Source organism: Paramisgurnus dabryanus, chromosome 2 (genome assembly GCF_030506205.2).
Source record: "Paramisgurnus dabryanus chromosome 2, PD_genome_1.1, whole genome shotgun sequence".
Classification (NCBI taxonomy): domain Eukaryota; kingdom Metazoa; phylum Chordata; class Actinopteri; order Cypriniformes; family Cobitidae; genus Paramisgurnus; species Paramisgurnus dabryanus.
This window is the reverse complement of record NC_133338.1, coordinates 51,294,396-51,316,611: the sequence shown is the minus strand read 5'-3', so window position 1 is coordinate 51,316,611 and position 22,216 is coordinate 51,294,396. Positions and strand designations below refer to the sequence as shown.

The 22,216-nt window shown below is 37.6% G+C and overlaps 1 protein-coding gene across 3 annotated transcripts in view; it reads right to left on the bottom strand.

The window, feature by feature from the left end:
• Window positions 1-22,216, bottom strand: part of ano1a (anoctamin 1, calcium activated chloride channel a) — a 51,030-nt gene that overhangs the window by 17,608 nt on the left and 11,206 nt on the right. For 2 of the 3 annotated variants that reach the window (XM_065261585.1, XM_065261583.2), the window contains exons 4-15: window positions 19,218-19,316; window positions 18,984-19,135; window positions 17,760-17,814; window positions 17,384-17,435; window positions 15,560-15,615; window positions 15,435-15,476; window positions 12,486-12,550; window positions 9,868-10,002; window positions 6,081-6,241; window positions 3,650-3,732; window positions 2,045-2,056; window positions 1,444-1,512 (exon numbers count right to left, since the gene is read on the bottom strand). In XM_065261585.1, coding sequence (XP_065117657.1) covers window positions 1,444-1,512; window positions 2,045-2,056; window positions 3,650-3,732; window positions 6,081-6,241; window positions 9,868-10,002; window positions 12,486-12,550; window positions 15,435-15,476; window positions 15,560-15,615; window positions 17,384-17,435; window positions 17,760-17,814; window positions 18,984-19,135; window positions 19,218-19,316 — 981 coding nt within the window. The remainder of the gene's footprint in view (window positions 1-1,443; window positions 1,513-2,044; window positions 2,057-3,649; window positions 3,733-6,080; window positions 6,242-9,867; window positions 10,003-12,485; window positions 12,551-15,434; window positions 15,477-15,559; window positions 15,616-17,383; window positions 17,436-17,759; window positions 17,815-18,983; window positions 19,136-19,217; window positions 19,317-22,216) is intronic. The other variant, XM_065261584.1, reaches the window with a different exon arrangement.

Genomic DNA, 22,216 nt, shown 5'->3' with positions numbered 1-22,216 from the left:
TTTTAGTATATTATTATTATTATATATAACTGTTGTACTTGTATAATGACAATATAGTTTATTCACTTACTTTTGATTTGCTAGTATGAATTTTAAACTCCTTTAAAGGTGACATAGAATGATTGAACGGGGTATTTATCCTTGTTCTGTGATGTGACATGTAGACAAAAAAATTTTGTTTGGGTCTGTAATGCCTTAGAAGCTTCCTAAAAACCTCTCTCAGATAGCTCTATTAGGGTGGGGGATTTTAAACAAGTGGTTTTGCACCTATTTGGCTCCCCCTACTGACTTAACTTGCAATCTCATTAGTGATTGGCTGACTTTGCTGCCACTCAAAAAATGTAGCCAATTATTTTGTGGAGGGGCAGTGAGATGCCTGTGATGTCATAAGCATCAGTTTTTCAGATTGGGCCGTTTTCTGGCAGACATTTCTAAAAGAGGAATTTCTATGAGACTGAGATGTTTTGCATGTCTAGCACTTTTTGTATGTGTGTGAATGCGGGAGACTACCATTATTCAACAAAGACAAGGTAAAAATGGGTTTTCATTCTCTGTCCCCTTTAAAGATTAAATGCACACAAAATTAGACAACTTTCTTTAAAGTGCACCTATTTCATTGCTAAAAAACAACGTTATTTTGTGTATTTGGTATAATGTAATGTGTTCGCGCATTATTAAACAATATTTTCCACATACCGTACATTTTTGTAGCTCCAGATATCCCTGTCTTCTTGAAACGCACTCATTATTTGTGCGAACTAGACGTGCAAATGAGGCGGAATCGCATGTACCGCGCTAAACGCCTCATTCGCGCAGCGAGACCTCCAGATGCGCGTCAACGCGTCTTTAAATTGACTTTACATTGAAATCACTCGCGCTTGATCTTACACTGTAAGATTATTTGCACATTTTTACGTTTGCAATGTTGTTGTTGTCTACAAATTACACACCGGCTCATGTGGATTTTTTTAACTCAATCTGCGGCTTATTTCAGAGGGTCACATTTATGGGCCATTGAGGTCTCATTTAAGCAACCGTGAAAACTGGCAACCGAGCTGTTGAAATACACTATTGGGTAAACTGGCAGTGGGGAGGATCATACAGATCAAAACAAAAACAGAAGGCACATTTCAAAAAGAGAATAAATGGCATTGTTTTTCAAAGAAACAGATACTTAAACTTCATAAATATCTACGAATATATTATATAATTTTTATTTAGTACAGTCAAGAACCTACATACAGCTCCTTTAATTGTTTACTGCAGCAGCCTGGAAACTTCGTATTATACGCATGTACAGATGGAAAATGGCCATTTACCAGGTCTGCACTTTAACAATATGTAAATGTGGTACAAACTAAGGGATGGGTCAGATGGGTTCTGACTGCAGGCATCCACTTAGATTTTCATGTGCAATGTGCAGCAGATGGCCTGTAGACTCACCTTTGGGGCCGGCTCCTTCTTCATGCTCTTCTTCATCACACGGAATTCATACTCGGCTCTCGGCTGACTCTGAGAAAGACGGAGAACATGATTCACAATGCGGACGTGGTACGGATTCGCTTTAATGAACCAGTGCAATGCAGTCGCAAGAGATTAAAAACTGGTTATGGAGCCAGAAGCAGCCGTGTGCGTGAACAGAAAATCTTGTAACAGTGACACACTAACATTTAGTGAAAGAAAAATCTTCAAAACCAAAAGCTCTCGACACCACGAATAACATTCCTTTCACGTTCAGCAGTTTAAGGTTTCACCTCCTGATTTTACCCACGCAAGCGGTGGTGAGCCATGAAAGACCTTACGAAACTGCTGAAAGGAGAGCGAGCAGCTTTTGACCTGTAAAGGTCGGAGGAAGAGAGAACAAAGGTCTCCCAGACCTCAACATCAACAGATCAATAGAGAAATACAGTGCTGGTGGCTCACTGTACAAAAGCGAGATGCTTGACAGACGACTTTTAAGATTATATGAAGACTTTGTTAGTGCTGAAATGCAACTGTTAGGTTAGGACAGTTTGTTAATATTGTAAAGGATCTAATTCCAAACCTTTTGCTTCTCCTATACAAAAACAGGACAGAGAAACAAAACAAACAGTTTGATTTCATGGCACTGAAAGAATAAAAACAAACATCTTGAATTGATGATACACAAACTTTCAGTCAATCTTACGAAAATAAAGAACATGCCTAAAACATATACTGTATACACCCATATATGATCCTGGACCACAAAACCACTCATAAGTAGCACAGGTATATTTGTAGAAATAGCCAATGATAAATTGTATGGGTCATTTATAGATTTTTATGCCAAAAATTATTAGTATATTAAGTAAATTTCATGTTCCATGAAGATATTTTGTACATTTTCTACTGTAAATATATATAAAAATGTATTTATCATTAGTAATATGTGTTGCTAAAGACTTCATTTCGACAACTTTAATGACTGGTGGTCCAGGGTCACATATGATTATCTTGTCAACAAAACATCTATACAGTCTTACAGTATGTTAAAGGAAAACACCACCGTTTTTAATATTTTACTATGTTCTTACCTCAACTTGGACAAAATAGTACACACCTATTTTTATTCAATTCGTGCACTTGATCTTTGCACAGCACGTCATGAATGTGTTAGCATTTAGCCTAGCCCCATTCATTCCTTAGGATCCAAACAGAGCTGAATTTAGAAACCACCAAACACTTTCATGTTTTCACTATTTAAAGACGGTTACATGAGTCGTTACACAAGTAAGTATGGTGGCACAAAATAAAACGTGGCGATTTTTTAAGCGGATAACAAATGAGAACTATATTGTATGGCGGAAGAGCACTTAGTTAGCAGCACTTTGACCTCAGGCGCAGTAATATTGGCAGAAGTTTGAACAAGCGGGAGAGTACAGTAGTCAGGAGTGATGTTACTGCGCCTCGAGGTCGAAGTGTTGCAAACGAAGTGCTCTTACGCCATATAGTATAGTTCTCATATACTTTACCCTTGGTTACTTTCAATAGCAGAGGACTATTTTCAGGAACTGAGTAATATTATTGCGCCTCCTGCAGCCATGTTACAGCAGCAAAGTCCTTGATTATTACGCCACAATAAGGAGTATAGTTCCTTGCCATATCTGCTCAAAAAATCGTAACTTTTAATTTTCCTTCAGTCTTAGTACACAATGTAACTACAGAAGAGGGGAATTTTAAATAGGAAAAATATCAAAACTCTGGTAATGCTAATGCTAATGGTCTAATCAGATTCAATGGATTGTGCTAAGCTATGCTAAAAGTGGTACCGCCAGATCTGGAGATCAGCTGAATGGATTCCAAAACTGTAAAAATCAAATGTTTAACTCTAGCATTACAAATTAGCATATTTTTTAAAAAAGTGTAGTGTCTCTTTAAAAAGGGAAAACATGGAAGTGTTTGGTGGCTTCTAAATTCACCCCTGTTTGGATCCTAAGGAATGAATGGGGCTAGGCTAAATGCTAACACATTAACGACGCGCTGTACAAAGATTAAGTGCACACATTGAAAAAAGATAGCTATGTATTAATTTGTCTAAATTGAGGTAAGAACATAGTAAAATATTAAAAACGGTGGTGTTTTCCTTTAACAGTATGTTTCCTTGATCAGCATGGTGTGCTAGACTCACCCCTCCGTCTTCAAAGCCGGTCAGATCCCAAATGTAATTGAGTCTCATTTGTCGTCTTTTCCAGTGTTCCATGAACATGGTGGCTGTGTAACAGAGAGGTTTTTTTTTTACCAACACACTCGTGTTTATACATAATGATCAGAATGATATAACAGTGTATATAGATACAAACAAGTCTAGTTGTTCGAAATTAAAATCCTGTTTACTGTTTCATTTTTAAACCTTAAACTTTCTTCAAGCTTTATTGTTAATAAGAATTTATTTAGGCTGTGTAGGGTTTTAAAGTTGGCTACATGGCTCTTTGGAGATGAAGAAGCGGATAACGGGTTTATTTTAAGGCGTTTTCACATCTGTAGTTCGGTTCGGACCAAAAGCAAAAAATAATCAATTAAAACTTTTTTAGCAGTTTTGGTTGCTTTTCACACCACACTGATTGCTCTGGTCCGCACCAGTTGAAACGAACCAAAATTCTCTCATGTGATAAGATCGACATCACTCATTGGTCACATGTATTTGAACGTATTTCCTAAACTGCTTCTCGATTGGTCAGAATCAATGTGCGCGAAATTCCAACGGAACCCCGGAAGTTAGGTCTGTTCGATCTCGGATCGTGTTCTCACCCCAAACGAACCGCTCTAGAGTTCGTTTGAAAGCGTTCCCGAGACCACCACTTGTTTGGTCCGCTTTTGGTGCGCACCAGAGTTCGATTGCTGCATTCTCACCTGCCCAAACGAACCGCACCAACTGAGCAATCGAACTCTATACGATTCAACAGAACTAAACAAGGCAGGTGTGAAAGCACCCTAACGAGTCTGAGAGCAGTTTTCAAGAACTTTGGCTTATATGTGAACAGTTCAAACAATGTGACCATCTAAAGCAGTAAACTAGTTTTTTTTATTTGAGGTAAGAGTAAATTTTTTAGGCTGGTTACAGTGTAAATAAAAAGCAAATTAATTTATGTTCTATTAAAGTCAAAATGAAACTTTCATTTTTTTTGGAATACTGTGGTATTTATAATCTGAAAGATTTTTTTTTTTATTCATGTGCCCTTATAATCTTTAATCAAAAACACAAATCTCATCCCCTCATCGAAACAATCTCTTTTTACTTCCGGTCACAAAGAATGGCAGGTGGGCAGGTCCTGGGAAAAGATTGCAGCGATTAGCAGATAGCAACATGACCCAAATTCCAACAATCCAATCAATTCTTGTTGAATTCATTCAAGTCCGGCAACTCCCACCCTACCTTCTTTTCTCATTTCAGAAACCGTTTCACTTGGATATAGGTCACGACGGGGAAAATAAGACAATCGCTAATTCCATTTCATTGTGACTTTAAGCCCTTTTCACACAGAAATTGGGAAAAAACACTTGATAATGTGTCCTGGGATTGTTTGATTTCGGATTATTCATAATGCAAGTGATTTTATAGGATCTGTGCTTCTGTTCATACACATCCCGTAAAGAAACGTGATGTAATGTTTTGTAATCGTGCACTTGATGGATTTTTCCGATCTTAAGTTTGCTTATTATCTGCTACTTCTCTCGCAGGAAACCACGGTTGTGTTTTATTTCTGGATTCAATCATTAACTAGCGCATCGCAGACCTTTCATAAACCTTTCAATATACCCCGGTTGAACGATAACTATGACATTGTAATGATACATCACAATCATCACAACGACACACCCCTTATCACATTGTTCTGGTCCTTTGTTCACACAGGGCTCTGGGACTCATCCCGGCAATGTCACTAGATCCTCATCCCAGGATCAATTCCGGAACACGTTTGCATTCACAGAAAGCACTCTGGAAATTTTATGGTGATTTTCTGGGATAAACGCTATGTGTGAAAGGGACATTAGTTTAACTCCACTTTACCCAAGCACACGCTTCTCAAACTTATCACCCAGAGCACACAACAAGTCAAACAGTTTTATGTTTTTTATTGTGTTTCTGTGCAAATAATGCTGCCCTACACTGCGTCAATGTTTGCGCTGCCTTAAGCAACACAGTCACGCACATTTTAAAGAGAAAGTAATTTGGAGCGTGTCATGCGAAGGGAGCGTTGCATTAGACATGCACTCCAACTTTTGTCGCCAATGCAAACTTAATGCAGTTGCCAAATGAAGAGCTCTGTCATAAGGGTGTCGGTTTGCTATTCAAAGCCTGTAACTACCAGAGATCAAACCAGTACAGGCAAATTTAGGGTTTACGCTAAAATAATCGGCTTTTCAGAAGCTCAGGGGTAAGACAGATGGGTGTGGAGGTGGGGGTCTGATGCGATTAAAGACAAAAAGTGAAACACTGAGGACACAAAATTTCCACAGCACCAGTCAAGCCTACTGTCAATATGTACAGTACACAACAGTTGGTGTACAGAGTCAACAAAACACAAGAGAGAAGAAGCAAGGAAATAAAATCTGCTGACCCCACAGTGCCATAAAGATGGAGAAGAAGACGGTGGCCGCATTGTCGAACAGGTGGCTGGCCCGGGCCGTGCCGCAGGCAGTGGACAGTTCCCAGTAGCTGCACACTCGGTCACACATAGGGCACATGGTGATGTTGTTTCTTTCATCACAGATCTCCATGCTGTGAATGCAAAGAATCGAACCTGCATCATCTGTTCATGATTCACAGACACCATATCAATGTTTTCATGAAAGCTCATGATAATGGCATTGTTTGTTTTGTAAAAAAGCAAAAAACTTTAAGGCCAAGACCTGCATGTTATCTACTGCCTACATAGGCAGCTGCCTTCTAAGGGAGCATTCTAACATAAGCTGCTAAATCTATACACCACACAAACTGTGTTCATTATGCGCAGAGCGTGGGGAAGAATCTCACAAATCAATAAATGTATAAAATTAGCATTTTGCAAAACTAACATAATAAGCATTAGGAAATACACACAGAAATATTTGAGCAAACCATTATATATTCTTTAAAGTCCCCCTGTAGTCGATAATTGTTTTCACGTAAAACTCATCTTTTAGCATCATAATAGCATTTGTTAAAGTTTTTTTTGTGACGGTAATTTCGTCATGCTTTAAACAGCTTGAATGTAACTCTACAGCCTTGCCTCATTTATGAATATGCAAATTAGTCCCCACCTATACTCAACCGCACAGCTCAGACCATGGATTACGTATTACATATTCATATCGAAAGGTGTGAAAGTGGAGTATTCCTTTAAAACACCACATAAGCCCTATTTGGACAATAAATTGTTTCTTGTAGGGACGTAAGGTATTTTTATAATTTACAGAGGGTTGTCGGTGATTTTATTGCCATCCAAATCCCGAATGTCAGTGTTTTTTGTGTAAAAATTCCGGCCGAATTACCTACTGTTTTTTGATGAACACCAGTGCTAATTTAATCGCTGTCCAAATCCAGATATCTTAGTTTATAAAAGGGATCAATGCAAAAGTCATTCTGCACTTCCTTTAAGACCACTAAAAAGCAACGTATGGTCACATGCTTCACATTATTCTGCATCAGTAAAGCGGGTTTCTTTGGGTGCATTTTAAACATCGACACCTTCATAACTGAAATGATGAGGAGTATATGGAAACAAAGTTTCATCATTGCTCCACTACAGTAAGTGAGAGCTGATATACGGTAAAAAAAATTCATGTGCAGCTCGTGTTGCGAATTATAAACTCACACATCAGCCACAAATTTATCTTCATCCGAATGCATGAGTTTTATGGCGGAGGCATGCAAATGTATTTTTACAGATTTCCTTATGAGAAACAATTACAGTCCAAATAGGGCTATAGACATATAAACAACAATAAAAACTTAATTTTCCCCACAGGGGGACTTTAAACTATTTGTATAGTTACCTTTGAGTACTAAATAAAAAGTATTTTTAGTCAACATTTTCATAAATCAAGAATATTTTTACAGACCTAAAAACAATGCATTATGGGATTGCATTTACCATGAAAGATTCATGCATTCAGGCCCGCAAGATATCGAAATATCACAATATACACATCTCAATGGTTAACAATAACTGTACGATTTTAATACTTATTGAAGTGGTTTCCCAGACAGGGATTAGCTTAAGCCAGGACTAGGCCTTAGTTTAATTAGGAAATATAACTAGTTTTAACAAACACGCCTTACTTACATTACTTGTGTGCATTTTTAAGGCAAAACAAAGGGCACTGATGTATTTTAAGATATGTCAGTGCAAGTTGTTTTTTAGTTTGGACAGCTCTTACATTTATTTTAGTCCAGGAATACTCTAATCCCTGTCTAGGAAACCGCACCTAAAAGTTAAGTATAGGCACAGTTTTAGGTTAATGCAGACTGGTGAGACTGACCAATCTTTTTTTATTCTTTCCCCACCATTTACTAGTTTACTCATCAATTAAGAGAAAACGCTTTCCCGCCAATGACGTGTTTTTCTGCCAATCCGTATTTCCGTTATTATCCACCAGGTGGCGCTCTTACACAACTTATAAAACACAGAAGCAACCCCTTATGCCGAGTTCAGACTGCATGATTTTAGCGCTGATTTTGACTCGCCGACAGGTTTTGAGAAGTCGCAGCCAAATGCCCGAAATCACAGGCAAATTGATGCTCGTGCACGCGACTGACAATAACACATTGTGAATTATCAAAGACGCGTTCTGAGAGACTAGCCGATGAGTCGCCGACACCCGTGAGATATTTGGCATGCTAAATATCTGGACCTGTCGGAGATTTAAAATCATGCCGTGTGAAATGTGTTTTGACTGAAAATAACATTGCGATGACCTACAGCCAATGAGAGAGCAACATACAGGACAGCTGGAAGTTCGGGGAGGAGTCTCTCCAAACATTTCCTCCTTCATAATCTTTATTTCTTCTTCTTCTTTCTTCTGCAAATGAGTGCACATGCAATTTGCATGGTAAGCTTCTTGCGAGCTATCATTTTTAATAATAATTTCAGTCTCACGTGAGAACTCCGGTCTTGCACGCGTGAACTTGCGTTGTTTCCTTCGCGTCACTTCTTACGTGCGTTTGGTTGTGAGATGTAGTTTGTGGACCAGGACAAGGTTGTTGGCGATTCTTCCTACGGTAAAGTCATGAAGTATGAAAACCCCTGTTGCCAATCCATCATACAGTCTGAAACAGCGACTGAACGCTACCCCAGATAATCACGCAGTGTGAAAAAATCTGTGACCCGACTAGTTTGAAAATCATGCAGTCTGAACTTGGCATTAGTGCAAACAGTTTAAACTCTGTGTATGTTTTGATTATCGCTCCGAATCGGATCTCTATGAAAAGTCACAAAAATTAAATTATCTCAGCTTTTTGCTCAAAAATTTTTTTCTTTCATTTGAAATATTGTATATTCATATATTTAAAGAAGAATATTTTCTGAAAGGCATTAAACTTTTGTGAAAATCATGAAAAATGCTGCCGTGGGCTGGCAACTTTTTTTTTAACGTTGGCAGGGAAAGAGTTAATGGATTGTCAATAATTTATGTTGTTAAATAATTTCAGTATTTAAATATATATTTTATGAACATAAAGCATATCTCACAGTTTAGGAAGTCATCACATACCACAAGTTTCTTCAATACCGTGCAGCCCTACATGTGATGCTTCTTTAAAATTTGGCCAAACTGAGGCATCTTAAAAGACTGAATAATTTTGCCGCCTACCTTGTAAAAAGCATTACACAAGGAGCACGCCTCTGATGCTTTAAAATGTTTACTAGGTAGGCAGCACGCTCAGTTCGTGAACAGTTTTATTGTCCTTAGCAGTGAAATCTTTGCAATTAATGAATGCTGTGGTGAGTCACACTCATTATATTCTGCATTACTGTCTATTTCATACCCACATCCTAATCATCACTCGCTCTATTATTCATCCGTTTATCTTTTAAAAGAGCAGTTGTGGTCACTTTCCTAAGTGGCTGGATACATTCTTCCATAAAATACATTCCTGGTCAAAGCCGCTGCGGGAAATGGTATGCAGCTTAGAAAGAAATGTTGTTGGGACTTGTTTTCAACAGGTGTGAGATAACAGAATGTGTTTCAAGTGGATGACACAGACATGCATGCGTCTACTAAACTGTTTTATGCCACGCCCTGTTCATCGAAACTTAACAGGTTACTGTTATGATATGAAGATATCTGTAAACATTTTAGGGAGGAGCACAATTAACCACATTGTCCAAGAAAGCAATTGCATGTACAATACACCACAGGGTTTACCTGGGAATGTCGTCATCCACAGTGACACAGCCATATAAGAACACAATAACACCCACAATTGCGGCTGGGATTAGCATCTGTGTATACACACCCAGCCAGGCGAAGTACAGGCCCACTTTTTCACCAAAATACTTCCTAGAGGGAAATAAGTATAAAAAAACAGAAATTACTGTCGATATATTGTCAAACAGAAGAATACATCCAGGGTCGAACACCAGTCAAGCGTGTAAAATAAAATGATTCATGTCGGTTGGCCGGTAAATTTATTAGGAACTGTGAGACAATAAATGTTTAAACAATTGTTCCTGTATCTCAGTGGTAAAGCATTGTGTTAGCAAAAAGTTTTGGGTTTGTAATCATAAATGTAAAACTTGTGATGCACTTTATGTCGCTTTTTTTAAAAAGAGCAGTGCGACGCGGTTTTTTATATTGCTAGGCCACCACCGAGTCAGCTGTCTTGTCAATCAAATATTGTAGCGTGAGCGTTCTTTTGCTGTTAACTGTCATATTAGCAGAAACTTTAAAAAGAGGGCGCTTGTTCTGACCTTGTTGAGGGTGAGAGGTGCACAAACACGCAGGAGAGAGTGAGCGAGAGGAGTCCGGTTCTTCAAAGCAACTGTTAACTTCCCTCACCACAACGTAAGACCCGCCTCTCCCCTCATTCGATTGAAGACGCGAATGACGTCTGCTGCTTTTCTGCTCTTAGCGCTCTTTCAAAAACGCGTGCTGCGGCCCGCAGCAAAAACCGGAAGGCGTTCGGCGCGCATAAACAGCCCGCATACGCTCACTGCCCATTGAGTATCATTCAAAAAAGGCGCCTGCAGCTGCCATAAATGTGTTTGGTGTGATTGGCCCCTTACGTGAGTAAAACAATTTAGTAACTACTATCAGTGGCTGGAAGTGACTTCTCTTCCGAGAGTCCAAATATGTTTTCGGAGTGTCATGTGTTGCTTGTTAGTCCAAAATATGTGTTCGTTGTGTCATGTTGCACAAGCATGGAAAGGGTTTATGATAAAATACATGTGTGTGTTGTACATGCATCGTAAGGGTTTATAATAAAATACATGTGTGTGTGTTTACTCACCCCCAAGCTGTCCGAGTTGCATATGTCCATCGTTTTTCAGACAAACACATTTTTCGGATATTTTAGATCTTTCAGTTGATTAAATGTAATGTTACGAGGTCTACGACCTTCAAGTCCAAAAAAAGTGCGTCCATTCTTCACAAATTAAATCCAAACGGCTCCAGGAAGATAAACGAAGGTCTTCTGAGGGTAATCCGTGCGGTGTTGTTGTAGAAATATCCATTTTTAAAACTTTATTAACGTAAATAAATACCTTCCGGTAGCGCCGCCATCTTAGACTCCTTTTTATTCAGGAGAGAGTATGGCGTTTCTTATGACAAATTCGGAGGGCGGGGGCACAGAGCAGCAGCAGAGTAGCCTCCGTAGGCTGCGTAAGCTCTCATCCTGAATGCGGACGCGACGAAGATGGCGGCGCTACCGGAAGGTAGTTATTTTCGTTAATAAAGTTTTAAATATGGATATTTATACAACAACACCGCGCGGATTACCCTCAGAAGACCTTTGTTTATCATCCTGGAGCCGTTTGGATTTAATTTGTGAAGGATGGACGCACTTTTTTGGACTTGAAGGTCGTGGACTATGGGTGGACCCCGTAACATTACATTTAATCAACTGAAAGATCTAAAACATTTTCTAAAATATCCGAAAATGTGTTTGTCTGAAAAACGATGGACATATGCAACTCGGACAGCTTGGGGGTGAGTAAATCATGGGTTTAATATCATTTTTGGCCGAACTATCCCTTTAACAGTAAACTTTGATTATACATGAGGTTAAGTGAGTATTTAAAGCTAGTTTGACGACGAAAAACTATTATAGCAGTGGGCTTTTACTTCCAAGTCGTCAATGCGGCCCGCCCATCAAAACAAGCATTTCTCAAGTCAGCCTTTTAAACCAGGGTACAAAATAGGTGATAACTTATGGCTTTTGATGTTTTTTGATGTAAAAATCACACGAACGTCATAAGTAGACCTCAGATCACAGTATAAAACAATAAAATACAACTGAGTCATGTGCCTTTTAAAAGTCCATGATTTCTGAGTTTCTTTGTCCTGTTGAAATTTGTAAAATTATTTTTTTGTGCTTTTAATTCTGAATGACCAGCATCTCGGTACAAAATAATAGGTTAAAAGCCCACACTGTGGACGTCTATCCCTCACAGCCTCGTTTTGGAATCAATATAGCGGCAGACTGAATAAGGTGTATACAGTTATTCATGTTAGTTCATTGTACATGAATAATTTATTAGTATGCTGAAAATTACATAAACTAAGAGTAATAAATGTTATAGAAGTATTGATCATATTAGCTAATGCATTGTTAACAAATACAACCTTGTTGTAAAAAAAACAATAATGCATTTGCATTCACTCAGCATTAGCAGATGAAGATAATGTTGGACACTGAATACCTTCTGTTCTGCAATAATCTGCCTCAGGATAATACATATCTACAGGGTATTTCGTAAAATCTCTTCACTAGTTTCTAATTCCAGGTCAAACACTTTCTCAGTCCCTGGCTGTCACAGTAATACCTGATCAATCCAAGAGGCTGGTACTTGTAGAACATGCTGTAACTCGCCCACTCCTCATACAAGACCTGCAAAAAACAGCAAATTTACATACACATCAAGCAACAATGCCACTCCATCACTGCAGCTCAAACATACATTCTGTCAAACAGAAGTGACCAAAATAATAGATTGCCAATGAAACCTGCTTAAAAGATAAATTAAGGTTCAGTATGTAATTCAGAACCTAATGACTTTGGTTTGGTGCGCCTCGGGACGTAATATAACGTACAGGTCCTAGTGATTTATGTAGTACAACATGCTGTTGCTCTCTAGTCTCATGGTATATTTCAGCACACCTTTTAATATAATTAATATAAAATAAGTCTATTTCTGCTAACTCACAATATGAACAAACATTTTTTTTATTGCATTGTTTATAGCGATTTTTGTTGTTTGTCATAGCAGCTGTTTGTAGTAGTAAATGGCACTTTAAACAAGAAAAAAACATTGCATGCATTTTCCCTTCTCATTTTACGAATTTGCATTAACATAAAAATGTAATTAAATATGATAATAAAGCATATTTGGCATGCTGTCCGAGGGGAAGGCTCCGAGCTCGGAATTTTAACTCAAACCCGGAAAACTCCCACCCTCCCTTTAATGGGATAGATACCAGCTTAGAGTGAGACGATGGGGTAGAGAAGGGATGCTGCGGAAATGCTGTCATGGGACAGAGGAAACAGCACAAAAAGCACTTTTTATTTGATTCAGTTTTATTCAATTTGAGGGTAATTTCTCCATTTACATGCCAAAATGTATGTGTTATTTAATTTGATTAATTATATTAATTAATTAGCACATCACATAATTAATTAGATTAAAAGGTAACACTTTACAATAAGGTTGCATTAGTAAACATAATAATACTAAATAATAATAATTATTAAAAAAAATGCATTAACTACACTGTACAAAAATGCAGCATTTTTGTAAAATCTTCAACTAGTTTTTCCTGTCAAGTTATGTCAGCTATTCAAATTTCAAAACTTAAAATAGTATGTTGAATTAATTTGAAAAGCCAAGTTGTTTTTAACATCATGCATTTTTTTTACGGTGTATCATGAACAAACAATGAACAATATCGTTTTTATGATTTATTAATTCTGGTTAATGTTAATTAATGTCAATATAGTTATTCATGTTAGTTGGTGCATTAACTTATGTTAACAGCTACATGAACTAAGATTAATAAATGCTGTAAAAGTTTTGTTCATTGATAGTTCATGTTAGCTAATGCATTAACTAATCGTTAACAAATACAACGTGATTGTAAAGTGTTACCAAATTTTAAAGGGATAGTTCGGCCAAAATGATATTAAACCCATGATTTACTCACCCCCACGCTGTCAGAGTTGCATATGTCCATCGTTTTTCAGACAAACACATTTTTGGATATTTTAGAAAATGTTTTAGATCTTTCAGTTGATTAAATGTAATATTACGGGGTCCACCCATAGTCCACGACCTTCAAGTCCAAAAAAAGTGCGTCCATCCTTCACAAATTAAATCCAAACGGCTCCAGGATGATAAACAAAGGTCTTCTGAGGGTAATCCGCGCGGTGTTGTTGTAGAAATATCCATATTTAAAACTTTATTATCAAAAATAAATACATTCCGGTAGCGCCGCCATCTTAGTCGCGTCCGCATTCAGGATGAGAGCTTACGCAGCCTACGGAGGCTACTCTGCTGCTGCTCTGTGCCCCCACCTCCGAATTTGTCATACGTCACTAAGAAAAGTGCGTACACTACGCTAATACTCTCTCCTGAATACAGAGGAGTCTAAGATGGCGGCGCTACCGGAAGGTATTTATTTTCGTTAATAAAGTTTTAAATATGGATATTTCTACAACAACACCGCGCGGATTACCCTCAGAAGACCTATGTTTATCATCCTGAAGCCTGTTTGGATTTATTTTGTGAAGGATGGACGCACTTTTTTTGGACTTGAAGGTCGTGGACTATGGGTGGACCCCGTAACATTACATTTAATCAACTGAAAGATCTAAAACATTTTCTAAAATATCCAAAAATGTGTTTGTCTGAAAAACCATGCATATGCAACTCGAACAGCTTGGGCGTGAGTAAATCATGGGTTTAATATCATTTTTGGCCGAACTATCCCTTTAATTGCGCCCTAGCCCTACTTTTTTTCTTTATTAAGAAATCCCAGTTCTGTAAAAATAACTGTGCTTATTTATTTTGAGAGTGGCAACACAACCCATGAAGACTGAAGGGTAGGGATGTAGGAACATTGCTCACAGATGTCTGAAGTGGGAAATGATCCTGTTGCCGTGGTGATTTGCACACAGTGATAATTATTCTGTGTTTGCTTCAGGCAGGGCTAGAGTCTCCTCTACATATGCAAGGTCTTGAGATGGAAGTACCCAGTTTCCATCTGTCTTTAGTTTATCTGACCTAATAACTTATTAACTTAAAAACGGTAAGCTTCAATCACTGCTATGTTCTTTTGCCATAAAGCTGTCTAATCTAATCTGTCGATGCAGCTAAACACATCAACACTCAGGACAATTAATGTGGTGATTAAAGCACTTTTAGAGAATAAAATGGTTACTCCACTGATGGGAAGGTAATGGTACCTGCACAGATGGAGGAATATGAGCCCGGAAGAATTCAATTAAATTAAAATGCGGTTTTATTTGTACCGTGCACACATTGTTCTGAAGCAGTTTCACAAAGAAGAGAAACCTTAAAAACATCCTGTGAGTGAGCCAAAGGCAACCTCAATTTACAAGTCATTTTAACTATTTGTGAAGCGATGAGTTGCTGTAACTCAATAAATCAAGCTGAATTTGCTTTAGTTATGTCAACTTATTAATCAGATCACAGTCAGCAAGATTAACGTTAAAGTTTGTAAAATATTTGGACTGGACTTTCAAAATAAAATTTTACCTTTCTGTCATTTGGTTCACCATTGGGATCATCCATATCTCCCTGTAATGAAAATAATAAAGCATAATGATACAGGGAGAGATTGGAGATATTTTAAATGTTATTTGCACATACAGAGGACTCACGTCATGTAACGGGTATGCTGCAGTATAGATACCACTGCCCAGCAGACTGCTGATACCTGTGAAAATAAAACAATTTAAACAATGTGTTTGCTGAAGTTCAAAATATTCAGGAAACATATAATGACCCTAATTTCTGGTTTCAAAGAACACATTTATGCTAATCGTCAAACCATTGCATTTACTAGAAATATAAAGCTACACCTGACGTTGAAGTCGCTTGAACAAAAACATTGGAGTCGCGCGAATGCAACATCATCACCAAGCTTCCGACAACTCTTTCAAACATTAATAAAAATATTGGGTCTCATTTACTAAGCATACGTACGCACAAATTTGTTCGTAAAATGTGCGTACAAATGTATGTTTAAATGTATGCAAAAAAAAAAGAACAACTTAGACCACACGTGGGCAATAATCATGAACAAGGAAAAAAATTATAAAATATATAACACAGATATATATTATGGGGTTCTTTTTCCTTGTTCATGATTAAGTTGTTCTTATGTTTTTGTGAAAATTTAGATTTTTTTCCCAGTTTTTGATGATTCATGATTTGTTACTTAAAACGTCCGAACACACATTTCATGAACAGATTTGTGCGTACGCATGCTTAGTGAATGAGACCCATTGTTTGCTGATAAGGAAATACTCTGTGGATGTCTGTCCATTTTTAAGAATTGTGCCTATGTTGAAATTTTTGCAGATTTGACATTTAAAGTTCCTGACTGCTCCCTTGTACCAACTTGTTATTACTCATCCTATTCAAGACACATAAAGACTTTTAAAAAGCACGAGGGCAGGTATTACTGGTAATGCCGTAAAATAAAACATGAAATTATCTTGAGCTTGTGCAAACCACAAATTTTGGTCTTAAGTAAATGGCGCAATATGTTTTTTTGTTATTTAAAGAGCGCGTTAGTAATATCCGCCTATAAACGGGACGACAACGCGGGTTTGCTTATCACATACATGAATGTGCAGCAGCACAAAAACGCTTTTAAAGGATTGAAATGTAAAATATTATTATTGAGTCTCTTGGAAATAAATGAGGACGATTATGAGACGTTAGAAGGCATAAAGAGCTGCTTCATCTGCAGCCTGGTAAATAAATCCTTTGCTTTAAACATGCATCTATTTTTAAATGTTTTATTAAAGCTACCCTACGGATTTATTGTATATGATGAATGTAAGATGAGAAACATTTTAAGTAATGCTTTTTAAAAATTGCCGCTGTCCGGGTGCTGAAACGCTTCGGCTCTCCGCACGTTTGGAAATCCTTTATCTCTTGTTTGTATTTTTAGAGTACAAACCTTTTCTTGCATATTTGCAAATTATTTCATGAGATTACAATGATTATGTAGGATATCAATACATTTACAGCAATTAAAAGCAGGCTATTTGTACTTCTATGACTGAAAAAAAGGCTTTTTTAACACAAAAAGTTAAAGTTTCAATAAAAATGAAAACAGGACATTTTTTAAAATTATTCTTAAACTGGGGGTCTTCTTCCTCTGCTTAGTTTTTCAGTTTACAAATTCCGCCATCTAAATAGGAAATCGGCACGTTACGCCCAAAACACACCCATTGCTCATTAGGAGAATATGAACAACCTTTTCGACCGTGCACTCGGCACACAAACCATTTTTAAATTAGAAAAAGCTGCATCAGACACGCCCATTTAGACCGTGCGCCGTGCTCTTTAGACAATGCGCTTAGATCGTTAAAATAGGGCCCCAAAAGTCATAGGCCTGGTTCGTCAAATACAACTACTTTGGTTGACAAATGGAAGTCAATGAAAGTAATAAATGAGAAGGATAGACCTACCCATGATATATTTGGCCCGTCTGCACTTTGTTCGTTTTAAAATCTCGTACACCTGATAAAGAATTAATTCAAGAATTATTCATTTATTAGTGACACCAAACTGAACTAAATCAATAAACAATTTAATCCTTATATCACTAACAAAATTAATCTTTAAAACCTCACATTAGTACATTAGGAAGCAGTTGACAGATGAAATCATTTAAATTTCTCTCCACATTAAAAAAACAACTTTGATGACATTTACGTTTTGTTGAAAAAACCAAACATGCACTTTGGCCATCAAATCAGGGCATGAATGACATCAGGCCTTAAATTGCATGTGATTGGATGGAAAAATTTTATGATTTTTTTAGAAAAAAAAAATGCTACTTACTATTGAGCTCCTGGTTTTGCTGTCAAAAAAGGAATTTCGGTCTGACAAATCAAAGCTGTAAAAAGAGAAAGAGATTTTATGATCTCACAAAATGGCTATAAGGCAATCTAAAACTAAAATAAAATATACTATTTGCCCAATCTTATGTATTGAAACCCAAAAGTACACCTTTGTACCCAAAAAGTGCATATTAGTAGCACATAGGGACATATCTGTACTCAAATGGTAAATATTATGATTTTTCTAAAGGTACTGTCCCAGTGAGAGCTTTTGTACCTTATTCTGATAGTATAATGGCGCTTTTCCATTGCATAGTACCCCACGGTTTAGTTTAGTTTGGGTCGGGTCAGCTCACCTCACTTTGGCGCGGTTAGCTTTTCCATCGAGTTTAGTATCACTTCGGAGTGGGAGGGATTATAGGCGTGTCGTTATGTTTACGCTGCCTACTGCTGTGACATCATACACGTGAGAGCGTTGTTGTACATTCCCATACATTCATTTATTTCTCAGTCTGCCACAAAATTAAAATTGGCCACCACAAATAGATGTTTGAACATCGCGTTCATAGCTACCTCTGTCTCACATGACAGTTTCTGTTCAAACACCCGACCCGTGGCATCAGTCGACGGCGCTCCGCTGAGCCTCATTCAAGTTGCATTTAAGCATATATAATGCGGACGTGCACGTCGCGAATGTGCCGCCACAAACTGCAAGTCTGGAAAAAACTGTTATGGTGTCCCGGATTCTCAACCTGCGGATGTTTTTCATCGCTAAAAGGGTGTTTGGAAACTTATAGCAGAACACAGATAACAACATGTTTGCTTGAGACAGCGGAAGCTAGCAGTAAGCTAAAGCTAATATTTACATTATAGCGATGACGTGACGATTCTCTCAGACCAATCAGTGATCTACAGTGTTTTCGCGTCACGTTTGGTATCAGCTCGGGTCGCTTGGAACCCCAACCGAGGTGGTACGAAAAAAAGTATCGGGTACTACGTACTGCACCCAATGGAAAAGCTCCCAAAAGTAAGCTGACCCGACCCAAACTAAACTAAACCGTGGGGTACTATGCAATGGAAAAGCGCCATAAGAGAAAATCATATGGGTTTCAAATGGCATGACAAAATGTTTATTTTGGGTTATTGTCTTTTATAAACCTGCTTCTGGGGTCAACTATCATCTCAAGTATGTGCTTAGCATGGCTAGACATGACTGAAAACTTACAGATGTTGTTTTTCTCGTGAGAACGGGTACGAAAGGTGTTTCTCATTTTCTACCTCGCTGTTCCCAAGTTTAGGTCGTAAGGGTGCCGTGACTTTGTGCGTAAACATGTGGATCTTCTCTACAATGGTGTTTGCCGGACCTACATTAAATTTCTGAAAGTGACACATCAGGTGTGGAGTTAACAGAAAGAAACATGCTTTAAATTACCATTGTGTAAGATTCGAAAGCACATACCTTTATCGTTGGCATTTTGAGCTTCATAAACTCTGCCTCGCGACAAAGGACTTCCCAAGGGGCATGGATCTTCAAAAAGCCCACACCTGGGATTTTAGTCTAAAACACAGAGAGAAACAAACAAGGCTTGAGCTACAACGAAAACATTTCTGTTCACTCAGTACCAAATTCGCAGGGGGTGAAGGAATTTCTGAAGAAAATGTGAGTGGAGCTCATCTGGGCAAAACTTGCTGCTGCAATGATGGGTGACTGCCGTAGTGTCCCTGTACTGTTGCTAGGGTATTATGGGTAGGTATCACATCGCTATGCGATCGCTAGGGTGTTCTTGGTGGTCGCTAGGGGATTGCTAGGTGATTACTTTTTATGTATGACAATTAATTTGCATGTGGCAGGCAATAATTGTAAATCTGATTTATTTAAAAAATAATAGCACTCTCTCAGACCCGATCCTCCCTATACGCAGGCTACGCGAGCTGCGTAGGGCCCCGCACCACTAGGGGTCCCCCTTGTTCTTAAATTCGTGCAGCGCTGCACAGACCAGCTGGTGAGCGGCATCATTGTGCCCCGCCCGCTTGAGCCATTTTAAATTATGCAGCTCCGTAAGCAGTTGATGCGCCTACATGCGTCTTTTTTCGGATATGGTTTAAAGCTATTCGCCTGGAGCAAGAAAGACAAGCGCGGTAAAGATGAAGTAAAAAGATTAAGAACAAATTAATGTTTTAAATTTCTATTTACTCTTGACTAAGCATGCAATGGATTTATAACAAACACTGCAGTCCAAATCCCTAGATTCAATTTTAGTCCAGTCTAGTCCAGTCAATTTTTTTTGTTAGAAATGCTTTTACACATTAATAATCAAAATCTTTCATACGTGTTAAAAAAAACAAATTTATTCATGCAAGATGCTTTGTGACTCCTGTTAGCATTTTAAGACAATGCACATTAGGTCTAATGTTTGCATATTAAGATAATTATTTATGTATTTTGGTATGTTTATCTGTGGAATCTGATCATTTAAACAAAATCTTTTGAGTTGTTTGTTATAGTTTATCTGACAGCTATTTTGGTTTTATTTTATTCATAATTTCCCTGATGTTCTACATCTCTTAAAAAATAATATATTTTGCAGTAAGCCTTTTTTTCTAAGTACTAATTTAACATATTAAAGGTTTTTCAGAAAACGTGTCAAATGAATAATTCTGATGAGTGTCACAATAATGTAGGCTACATGTGGCAAAAAATTTACAGCTATAAGATAATACGTGTTTTAGTTAACATTTTGTTTATAGCTAAATTTAAGCAGAGACAGTGAATGTTTTTTTTTATGAACGCGATGACAGGGCCCCCTCACAAAGTTGCTTAGGGCCCCCAGAAGGCCAGGATCAACAAATTATTATAGTTATCATGTGCCGGGTACAAAATGGCGTACGTACTGCCATGTTTTTATTGTCATGTGATCAGTATGTCCTTTGACCTATGATGTAATCAGAACAACCATGACCATAATTACGTATGGGTTGTTTAACAAGTACAATTAAATCAGGAGGAATAATTTCTTTGTCTCTAAAGCACTCAAAAGGCCAGGTTCATAAATTTCATAAATTTGATCATAAAATTGTATTCACATTTGTAAAAAGATAATAAGGATAATTAAGTGTCTCACAGGATAATAAAGTGTCCATCGACTTGGAGCATGCAAATATTTTCAATAATAAAATAGCTTTTATTGTTTCCTAATCTTTGAAAGTCCTTTTTGATAAAAGCGTCTGCTAAATGCCTAAATGTAAATGTTTTTAGATGTTACTGTGAATATGGGCGGGGAGCATGTGTTACAAATTCGCAGGAAAGAGTTCATAAGTGTTGAACTTTGGTACGCAACGAAATGCGAAATATCTTCGCACAAGCTTGCATTTTGGGTATGACGCATTTGCATGCATATTAATTGAAGTCAATGCAACGAAAACTGTAGTGTTACCAGCCCTTTAAGAATCGAGCCAAAATTAGTAGGTCACACAGGACCTTTTCGCCTATTTTTTTCCAAATAATATAAATTTGGACATACTACAAGCCTTGCATACTGATTTTCTTCTACTATATAGTATGGAAGTAGGTGATTTCGGACGCAGCAATGCTTTGCTATGGATAATTAGAGACCATCCTTCCTACTTTACTTTGCAGTTACACATAATGATAACAAACCAGGCATGTCTACTTCGTATTATAATGAGCTGAAGTAGGTTTATGTACTATCATTACATCCATCAGAACTAAAGGTTTGTGTTGCTCATACTGTAGAAGACAGCGACTGGGAATGAACAGACAGGGTTTCGACCTGCTGTGTGGGATGTGATGTTATAACAGGAGTGGGTCATTTAAAGCAAATCTTACGTAACACTCTCTCAGCTTCAGAAACGCAGAAGTCCCTCTCAGCATGAAAATAGTTTTTTCTTCATTTCTGTTTTTTGCTCTCAACATGGTGCTATGTAATTGCTTGGTAAACCCAACAAGAGATCTTGTTCATTTTAGATTTTGTGAATGGTCATAGGGAATTTTTTCATTTTTGGAGTACACCTGCACACACAGAGACTAAACTCAATTTATGTCATGGTGGGGTGGGCTGTACGACAAAAATCCATTGCATGAAATTCATTTCTCTGTCATACTCAGTCTAACATTCAGGAGTGCTGAGTTAGCCAAATGCCCTTATTTAAATTCTGCGGTATAGATTTATACCTCGTCAAAAATAACAAATGCTTTGGTTTCCCAAAGACAAGGAGAGATGGCGATCATGGATCACCGCTATGAGAAAAATGGTTTGTTAACTACAAATCGTCTGGCATTGTATACATATATAACCTAGTAATGTGATACAGTGTAGTTTTTGATAGGCTTTAGCTATGATTTGAACAAAGGTAATCTACTTGTTGTACATTTTGATTGTTATCAGAAATAAACTACTCTTATAGGACTCTGTTGTTATTGATTCTTTACAAAGTTTA